General features: G+C 30.5%; 1 protein-coding gene across 1 annotated transcript; it reads right to left on the bottom strand.

Moving 5' to 3' along the window:
- Positions 1 to 990: 990 nt before the first annotated feature.
- LOC113847877 (homeobox protein ATH1-like) lies at positions 991 to 4554 on the bottom strand. The gene is made up of 5 exons (XM_027477176.1): positions 4436 to 4554; positions 2808 to 4149; positions 1950 to 2305; positions 1367 to 1427; positions 991 to 1232 (listed from the first exon to the last, which is right to left on the bottom strand). The coding sequence occupies exons 2-5, from the start codon at positions 3930 to 3932 to the stop codon at positions 1068 to 1070; spliced, it is 1707 nt and encodes a 568-aa protein (XP_027332977.1). The 5' UTR covers positions 3933 to 4149; positions 4436 to 4554; the 3' UTR covers positions 991 to 1067.
- Between the last annotated feature and the right edge of the window lie 6224 nt (positions 4555 to 10778).

Below are 10778 nucleotides of genomic sequence, written 5' to 3'. Positions count from 1 at the left end.
AAAAAGTATATTATCAACATTACTCTATATATTTTGAAAATCAATTATGTATTATGCAGTTTGATTTTGAGATTAATAATTTCTTTTAAGATTTCATTGTGAATAGAATATATTCTGAATGGACTCATTAAATATTTAAAATATACTAATATTTATAATATAAAGTAATTCTACTTTAGTGTATAAACTCATTTTTAATATCACCAATTGATATGTTAACCTATATTGTGTCTCTACAGTTAGGCGTAATCCTATATAAAGTTACTTAACTGTATCTTATGGTGCGTTTTATGCCCAAACATGTAGAATCTAATCTAATATCATGTTTGGTTTTACTTTAGAATGGAGGTGAATTTATATTTACTTTAATGCTGCCAGAGCAGGTATAAAAGAGAGACGCCTAATCCAAGAAGCAAACTTAACAGGTTAGCAAAATGACTTTAGATATGTTAATTAAACTTACTAGGTTGGACTAAAAAAATTGGGCACCCAAGAATCTTGTTACCCTTGCACTGAGCTTTTGACCAACAAAAATATTATGTTTACTTTTTAAATTCAATGAATCAATCTATAAGCAAGTTACCAAATTAATAATTTTAATTTAGTTAACCTTTTCTTGGCTCATAATGAAAATAAGTCAAATTATGTTAACTTATTTTGAAGCTCAAATCCTTTCCAAGAAATCACCCACTTTTTAAAGAAGCCCATTAGTTATATTAAGCCAAATCTTCGAAATTGATTATACAATCAGAGTGCTACAAACACAGCTAAGAATTTATAATCAAACTGAAACAGGGTAAGACATTTTGGACATTTAAATAAATTCAGTGATATTTACTGATAATTTTATGTTATTATAAATGCTAATCTTGATGTTGGACATCCATTATATGAAAGCATGCTTTTCAAGATAATTTGTAACTCATATAATACCCAACTAGGCACAGAGCATTATGCACAATTCTGATTTCAGTTGTGTCGTGTTTCTTACATGATCCAAAAAAACAAATTAATAATAGTAATAATGATGATGCTCCATCATATTGTTATGTGACTTTTCTTCAGCATTAATTGATATTCAACATTTGATTGTTCATGCTTATCCGGCCTCTATGGGTGCTCTCCATTCCTTCTTCATTTCTACAAGCTTTTCTTCTATTCATTTCAGCATACATTTCTTCAATCATAGGCTTCCATAGCCTCACACGTGCATTTATAAACCAATTGGATACCTGGTCAATCAACCATAAATACAGCTCAAATCATCATAAAAAATAACGATGTTTTCAATTTCCCCCCCTACAAGGTTTATATTTTTCACAGCAGATGTTCCTTTCCAATCAACTGTAACATGAGCAACAAGTACCTGGCTTCTGGTCAACCCACTTTTTACTGCAAGTAAATGCTTCTCTGCATCTTTAGGATACCTGAAATGCATCACATCACATTATATTAAAACGACAATGTTAAACTAAGTATAGGGAACCAATAATAGTAAGATTTTATTAAAATTAACTATATTCATTGTCATTTATAAATACCTTTAATGCATAAATGTGTTCCTTTCCAATGAAAATTTACCCTTTTGTAAATAAATTCAACCTTAAGAGTTGATGTTAACAAGGATAGCTCCAAGCTTCTAAATTAGCAAACCCTCAAAATAGAGCTAAAGATTCTGAGTCGTGAATTTTAGTCCATATTTAAAAAAACATTTAGTTAGTTCTTGACTTTACAAAGCAACATTCACTTTGGTCCTTTTTAGCGCAAAATGATAATAAAAAATAAAGTGAAAAGGGACTAAAAGGAATGACTCCAAAAAAATCAAGGACTAACAAAGGATTTTTAAAATCCGAAGGACTAATTTGAGAGTTTATTTATCAAGCATGCATCTGATGAAAACAGCCCAACATCTTATTGAGATCATTATCTTTTCTAGTACAGTAACTCACGGATGGAGGAAGTTCTGAAACATCCAAGCACGTAGAACCGAGACAGATCTTTCAGGCAAGCCCCTTTGGGGCCTCCATAACTGATCTTTTCTTTTCAACTGTTGGAGAGCCCATTGCTTTTGAATGAATGAAGTTTCAACAGACCATTCCATCTCCTCTTCTGAGCATGAACTGTTAAAATTTGATCCCATGGCAAGAATACAATTGCTAATCCTCTCGCGCAAGTCCTTGTACAGGAGAGAGATCGTTTGAAGAGCAAAATGAGCATGCATGTGTGGATCCAGCTCAGTAGCAGCATGGAATGCAGATACAACAGTATGAATCTCATCCAAACACTGACTATATCGATTGTCCACCTGAGTAGAAAGAAGATTATTATCAGTATGTTAGGATGAGAACTTCAACCCACAACTGTTCAACGTTGCACAATTAGTTGTTCAAATCATTGACAGAGTATTACCAATTTTTCCCTTCAATAACTAGTAATTTGGAAAAATGAAAATTGCAAAGTAAACATGTTTGCACATATAATTGAGTAAATTCCCATATTAGTTCCTTTAATCCTTGATTACACAATTTTTATTAAAAATTACAAAATTCAATGCAATTCAATACATTGATACTATTAAATACTACAATTACTAATAAAAACTTACTATATGATTTCTTATCATGTGCAATCATAACAAATGAATGATCTTTTATAAAGTCAAGGACTAAATGAGGATTTGAACAAGTCCGAGACTACAGTGAGCAAAGCTATAATCTCAAGGCCTAATTTGGGGTTTACTCCATATAATTCAACCATTACAAATTATATTCTACTATAACAAATGAGTGTAAGTCGTGGCGTTTTACCAGCTGTAGAAGCATGAGCAGTTGGGATTTGTTTGGTTCAGCTGCATGTCTTTGTAATGGGGATTCTACATGTGCTTCAGACATAGAATTTACATTTTGATTTATTGCTACCCTTCTCTTTGGCATGAAAACTGAAGTATATTTATTTCCTCCTGCTTTAACACCAGCAGCTGAATAATTTACCTGTTCTACATTTTCAAATGAATATGTTGCAATTTGAGCAAGTATCTCTTGAATTACAGCAAGATATCTGGACCCTAAGATTGCTGGTGAAAACTGGACATGTTTGTTTGAACCTAAACTCATAGACAGTTCCTTACTGCTGCATGAGGGCTGCTCCAAGCCTGACTTTGTTCCATTCATGCAATGTGACACATCGGAGCAACTCATTTCTGAGCACTGACCCGTAGTTGGAGATCTTGCAAGACTTAGTGATAGCTCATTACTACAATTAGAGGAATTGTAAGCAAGATTGGCTAAGTTTGCAATATTTGACGATGTCCATCCACTGGGATCCAGGTTTCCTATGGATGAATGAGCCAAGAATCCAGTCCCATCAACCTCTTGAGCTTTTGGAAACTTGTTGACATTCCACTTACCATTACAATGTACTTCATCATAGCCATGATCACCAAAAGTTGCAGGCAAAGGGTTTGATGTATCTTGCCAATTATTGAAGATATATGGTCCTAATGCCTCCAATGAACAGACAGACGGAGACAAAGTTGTCGAATTCCCTAAAGTTTCTTGAAGACCAATTCTAGCAGCAATTGAAGCTGGAGTAATTGGCCTTCCTCCAGCTAAATGCTCTTGAAAATCGTTGTTAATGAGATTTGAGGCATCTCCCACAAAATTCTTTCCTTGTGATGTAACAAAAGAATTGGAACCAGCAACACCAGGAGGATTTATGATGCGACCCTCGTCATGGACATTACTTGTAGTGATAGGTTCACCTTGCTCTCCAGCAAGTATTGGAATTCCATTTATGATGGGGTTTTGGTTATTGAGGTCAAATGAATAGCAATAAATGAGTGGCTTTGGTGCAAAATGCTGTGTAATTCCCTCTATGACATTAGAATTTCGACCAGCCATGTCCAGTGGTGCACTGTACATATCATTCTCCATCTAGGAAATGCAACAAAGAGGCTCTAGTTATTTCTTCAATGGTTTTCCAGAACAGCATTACTTCAAGAATGGCATGATCACACTGTTCAAATTCATAGCAATACGGACTAGTATAATCTAGTTATCCCCTTTCTTAGAAGGATTATAGTTAGCCCTTTCGTTTGGAAGAATTAACTTGCTCTCTTGAAGAAAATAGATATGTCAAGAAAGATCCATGCTACAAGGAAGAATAGGAAACAAATTTGAACCAGGCACCAAGAAAAGTAATAGACAACAATTGTGCATCATGTGACTTAATTGAGCATCATTCCAAAGTAGACCATTTACTGAAAGTTGAAGAGTGAAATTTGATTTTAATAAAAAAAAAAATGGCTTTTTCACTAGATAACTAATCGGCTAAATGACACAAATGATTTCAAGAGAAGAACAAAGTCAAAAGTATGTTCATTAGCAAAATCACGTGAAACATCCGTTCCTTAATAAGGATAGGAATAAGGAGTTACCTATCAGCTATCTCCCACAACAATCGGACCCACCATATGGCACTTTACTTGACACCCCAGAAATCTTCACAGCTTCTTCCTAGGATGTGTAGTTGCCCTCTCAGAACCTAGAAAAACAAAAAGGAACATGAAAAACAAGCATACAGCTTATTCTAAGTTCCAAATGTTTGAGGGTCATCAAATTTGACCTTTAAAGATTATAAATCATAAGCAGAAACACAATGGTAAAGAACTAGCCCATTAATTTGTCCAAAAAAAAGAAGCAAACCAGAAATCAGTCATTCCCATCTAGCACAAAACATCACCAAAATAGGCCAACATCAAAACTTTGTTGAGTTGATGTCTTTTGCATGAACAAAAGCATTACTTATTTTAATCCAAGCATTCCAACCCCAATAACCAAATTTAATCTTCACAGATCCCATCAAGATTCATTGTTTACCCTTCTCTTCTCAACTCTTTGAGCTCCAAACAATAACATATCATTATCTGTCTTATCCACCCTTTTGCAAATATAAAAAAACACCCACCTCAAGAAAACGAAAAGCATGGAAGAGAGTGTAAAGGCACAATGAAAAGAGAGCATACAAAAGAACAAGAAAAAAGAACAAAGCTAGCTATGCACCTATAAGTGAGTGTTGGAGATGAATGAAAAAGTATTGTTAGTGTTATTCATTAAAATTGAGATAGATGGAGGTAGCAGAGCCACGAATGAGTAAAAACAAGAAAAGAAGAGAGAGAACACAGTAAGAGTAGTTGTAGTAGTCTTTGGTGCAGTGCCACTCATTTGTGTTGCAGGCTTTACTGGGCCCATTTCTCTTTCTCTCTGATCTCTTTTGTCACCTATTATCACCTGCTTCACTGCACTCATCACAACCAAAATATCTGCATTCTCTCTGTTCAAACTCCTGTTCATAGCAGATTGACTCAGAAACATTTTCAGTTAAAGCCCCTTGCTTTTTTAGCTGTTTTAAAACAAGATGCTAACGTGAACAGAAACAAGAGTGAAATGAGGTAAAGAAAGTACAAGCTTTTCCTTCAGAATGTAACAACTAAAAGCATAAGGGAATTGATATATGAAAGAGAGAGAAGTGAAACACTGTTATGCTTGTAAGCCTATGTAGGCTTGTAGTATAGCTGTGTTGTGTACTTTGTTAGACACAGACCCAGAGAAAGAGAGAGAGAGAAATAGATCGAATTGTGATGTAAGCACAGCAATAATGACGACAAATTTTGGTATCGAATTAAGGTCCTTATTCGATCTCGAGCTTATTTCAGCAAATTAAGTATGCAATGTTTTTTGAGAAAGAAAAGAAATCAATAATTTTTTTTCTAAATTCTCTTAAAAAATTATTAAGCTTGAATAATATTTTTAAAATAAAGAAAAATGAAACACACTACGAGTTGTGTTGATGTGTTTTGCATGGCCAGTGCTATTCCCATGTATATGTGTCATCGCAGATAATTATCGTAACTATTAGCATTACCTTGTTTTGGAAAAATGCTAGGACAATGGTTAAAGAACCACAGACAGAAATATTTTTGTTAAATTATAAAAATAATTTTTATATTTAATGTATTTTTATTAAAAAATTATTTATTAATTTTTAATCAATGCCTTAATGTGACTCCTTTTTTATAAATTAAATATATGGATTAATAGTTGTTAAAATTATTTTTTAAAATAAGCTTGTTACTTACAAGAATAAATATTAAATAGATTTTATATTTTTAAATAGTAATTTTTAATAAGTTTTATTACATTTATTTAACCAAATTACAGCATATAGAATAAAAATCGTTTTACAATTTTTTTGTTTTTAATCTAAAAAATTACGAATTTTTATTTGATGCCTCGTTCTTTGTTTTTTAAATTAATTTATTAAAAATTATACAAATTTATTTATTTATTTATTTTTATTTAACTTCTCTATATTAAAGAGGATAATTGAGAAACGAAAACCATGAAGAATTATTTGTTAAAATAAAATATTTTATGAAAGACGACAAAACAAGGACTAAATAAAAAAAAAAAAAAACTTACACTTTTAGGGATAAAAAAGTTATTAATTTTTTATTATTGGTTATTACATAAAATTGGAAATATTTACCATTTCAAAGTATAAAAATGTGCAATGTTTAAAATTAATAATTAAAAATTATTTCACAATAGTGTAAAGTGAAAATAGTGCCAAATGGGAAATGACAATAGCATAGGTGTCTTGAATTTTTTGCATAAACTGTGGGATTTTAATTTGTGCGCCATAGATAATAGATTCATAGCCCCGCACCCATGCTGTCTCTGATGTCGGTGTTGTTTTGCGTGGCTCCATGCCTCCATAGGTTAAGGATCATTTTCTACTTACCCAATTCTCACAATTCTCTATCAACATGCATACTTTTTCAAGAACCACTATTTATTTCTCATTCATATTAATTTTTTTAACCCCTCAAAATAAGGTGTCAGGTAGATTAAAATAAAAAAATATATATATGATCAATAATGTGATAAAAAATAATAATTCTTTTACACCTCAAAAGTTGAATGTCACTCTGTCTAAATTGAACATAGAGACCTGTTTTTTCCCTGGACAAACTTTAAAAACTGCAGAGGGTCTTCTTTCTCCCTGAAAAAAAAAAAAGTTAATCAATATTTTTATTGAGATAAAATAGAGAACATATTTATATTAAATATTTTTAATCCTTTGAATATAATGATGATATATAAATAAATGAAAAAAATTGTCATTTCGACCATTTCATGCTCTCATTTTTTCTCGAAAGAGAAAAATAATTATGAGATCTCATTAAGCTTTTTTTTTCTTCTTACCTTTCTAGTACCACACCGAAAAAAAGTACTTTCTCTATAGGAGCTACATAGAGACCCATTTGAAGAATACAAATTATTGAGAAGACTTTAAACAAGATGATTAATGAACTTTTTGTCGATATCATACTTATTTATATTGAGAAAAATATTAACTTTTTAGCACATAATAAATTATTAATGAATTTGACTTCAAAAAGTACTGTAAGTTAAACTTTTGTAAATGATTATGATTAATTTTTTTGTCGCTCTTAACTTATATGTTTACATGAGTATTAATATTTTTTAATAGTCGCTAAAAAAACATTATCTATGTAAGATTTTGGACATGTTTGCAAAGAGAATTAACTTCTATTATGTCATACTAAAAAAATAATTTTTATGATATTTTATAAATTAAGAGACTATTTTATATCTTTTTAAATATAAAACTATTATTATCTTTATTTTTATTTTAATGAATAATAAAATTAATAATTTATTTAGGAAATATATAAATATTCATTAATTTGTATTAAAGAATTCATAACTATAAAAAATTTAAAAATAATAAAAATAACCTTTCGTAATGCTTCGAATGTCAACCAAATAGGCTACCTCACCCTCCCCCATTCCTTTTTTAGAGGAGATAATGAAAATGCGACGTTTCATTTGTTTTAAGTGTAAATTGATATAATTTTTACTCATAAGAATATTATTTTATTTCTCGATTAAATTTTTTTTTTGTGTAAACTATCATGGGGAAATCAACATCTTTTGTCAGAAAAATAAAAACCAAAAGAACTTTTTTATAGTTGTTATAAAAACATATCAAATGAAACGGGGAGCATAAAACAAACCAAATGTTTGTTATTCTTTTAACTTTTATTTTTCTCCCACCTGTCACGTTTGGATCTATAGGCCAAGTTAAGTTGGTTGGCTAATTAAGTGATACAAGACAAGCTAACATTTGGGCCATGTAAAACCTTTTAGGTGACGGGGCATCAACTATATTAGTGTCTGTTCCTCAAAATCGACAAAGCCATATCTTGGATGTGGGCCCTAGGCTATCTTTTCATTCCCCCAAGCTCCTTGTTTAGTTAAAATTATAAATTTTATTAAGACTTAAATATACTTTTAGTTTTTTTAGTGATTTCCTATTTTAGTTTTTTTATAATTTTGCCTTATACTTTTATGATTTTTTATTTTAATTTATATTATTAACGTGATTTACTAAAAATATTGTTGTCCATTTTTTTTTCATTAAAACACATCAGTAAAGAAGAATAAGAATATAAGTTTACAAAAATGAAAATTAAAATAAAAAAAATCATGTAAAAAAATTAAAATATTTTTTTAAATATAAAAAAAAAGATATTCTCACATTAATATAAATCTAAAAATTTGTATACTTTATATGAATTTTTTATTTTATCTAAATTTTTTATATAATTTATATTTAACGTGAAATAATAAATTAATTATAATTTATTACGTGTAAGTTAAATAAAAAGTTTAAATTAAATGTAAGAATTTTTAAATAAAAAATTTTATCGCATATAAAAATAAAGGATATGTTTCAACCTTTTATTGAAAAGTTAATTTTAAATAACGATTATAAGCCCCTTTTTTTTCTCTTGGGCCAGTATTATTAAGCTGTAATCAAGTACCTTAGAAAGCCGAAGAAGCTTGACCTTCGTAGCCATGTTTTTCACTTAAACACGGACACGTCCATTGCTGAATGAACCTAAAGAATGATAACCTTACGAACAGTAAAAGCCCATTTTCAAGCGTTTCTCACTCTATTTTGATCCAATATTACCAACCTTAATCGTTTTTTGGGTATTGTGTCATGATCAATTCTTCGTCTAACTCTCAATAAAATGGTTCAAATGTTGCAGACTGAATTAAAAAGCTATAATTAAAGTATACACACTTGTGATGAAAGCGAATTGTATAAAGTCAATGTGCTTAACTTTTTGTTCGCATTTTATATTTTTGTACCTAATGCTATAGGTTAGTCCTTTTATGTTTGTTGTTTCCCAAATTCTCAGACTAGCAAAACCTCTTAAATAATATAAAAATATATTTATTCAATTTATGTGTGAAATTATGGATAAAAGTGACGGCAAAATTTGTCCAACTTCAATACCATAGTCAGAAAGTTATGCCGAGGCCCAAAGTGGAACATAAAAGTTATGAAGCCGTGTTATGTTATGTAAGCAAAAAAAATGAAAAACTGAATAATTTTACATTGACTTTTATAAAATCCCTTTACCTTGCTCGCCAAAAAATGAACGAAATACTCGTGTTGTGTAGAGAGAGAGAGAGAGAGAGAGAGAAACTTAATACTCACATTCACAGTCACATGTTGCTGAAGGTTGGTCACAAGTCATCACGAAATTTTCTCACTTTGCTGTTCTTAACGTTGAATTCGGGCTCTGACATTTAAGCCGCACAAAAAGGCGTCTAACTCAACCACCATCCACCTCTTTTTTTCTCTTCAATTTTAACCAATGCTACGATTTTGCACACACACATTAAGTTTAAGAAGAATCTAATACCAGTTGAGTTATAAGGTTAACGCGAATTTTTTGTTCATTTTTTTAATATAAACATCTGGATCCAATTGTTATTATCTTTTGTCAATATCCAATTGGGTTTTTTGAACTTTAATTTTTATATTTAAAGGTCACGCAAAGCCCAGTCGTCGAACCTACAACCATTTAGATAATATGATTAAGCAGATCGCATGTCATTTTCACAACTATAATTATTGATAAAAAAGAGCAAAAAACTATGATATTTGACGTCAAATATCTCAACTTTTAATTTATGTACACGGGAACTTTAGACCGAAAAAGAAAAAAAATCATATGCATGGGAACTCATCAGCAACAGTATCTACTTTTTCTTAATTCTTCGTTTCAGACTCAGTCAATTACTTCACAGAAGGCCAAATCTAAATATTTTAAGACCCATTCCATTTTAAGAAAGCTTGAAATCTGCATTCAATCCATGTTAGATTCCAACCATTTTTCTATTTCCATCCTATTGACTAAATTAACATAAAGGACATAACATAACCACCACATATATTTAGTTGAATTTAAAAACGGCAACCGTCCCAACGACGATATATAAAACAAAAGTAACCTTACGAATTGATATCATTATTGTTGGCACGTATATCATATAATAAGGAATTAATTATTCGAACATATACAAATGAACAAATTTCAACTGTCTAATCAAACACTAATAATAATAAAAACAAATAAAATGTATTATTATTGTTATTATTTTACGATGAAGAAAATGAAGAAGTTAAGAAACAATGAAAATCCCAGCAACCGTGTATGTTAGTAAACATTATCAATGAATTCAAACCCAAAGTCTGAATAACAACAAACAGAGTCCAACTCTAAAATGTGTGCTTGTTCCTCCGTTTTGGTACATTAAAATTCATGCTAACGTGAAAGCAAACACACACTAATTAACACCAACGTATCCCACTTCCTAAACATTCATCCATGT

This window comes from Abrus precatorius, unplaced genomic scaffold (assembly GCF_003935025.1).
Source record: "Abrus precatorius isolate BTA unplaced genomic scaffold, Abrus_2018 Scaffold8, whole genome shotgun sequence".
Taxonomy (NCBI): Eukaryota; Viridiplantae; Streptophyta; class Magnoliopsida; order Fabales; family Fabaceae; genus Abrus; species Abrus precatorius.
Note: the sequence above shows the minus strand (reverse complement) of the source record. Positions and strands in the feature narration are given on the sequence as shown.

Coding starts and splice junctions, on each gene's coding strand:
- LOC113847877 (XM_027477176.1), bottom strand. CDS start 3,932: ATGGAGAATGATATGTACAGTGCACCACTGGACATGGCTGGTCGAAAT. Junction 1,428..1,949: donor TTTCAGAACTTCCTCCATCC/GTGAGTTACTGT, acceptor GATGCATTTCAG/GTATCCTAAAGATGCAGAGA. Junction 1,233..1,366: donor GTGGGTTGACCAGAAGCCAG/GTACTTGTTGCT, acceptor TTGATTGACCAG/GTATCCAATTGGTTTATAAA.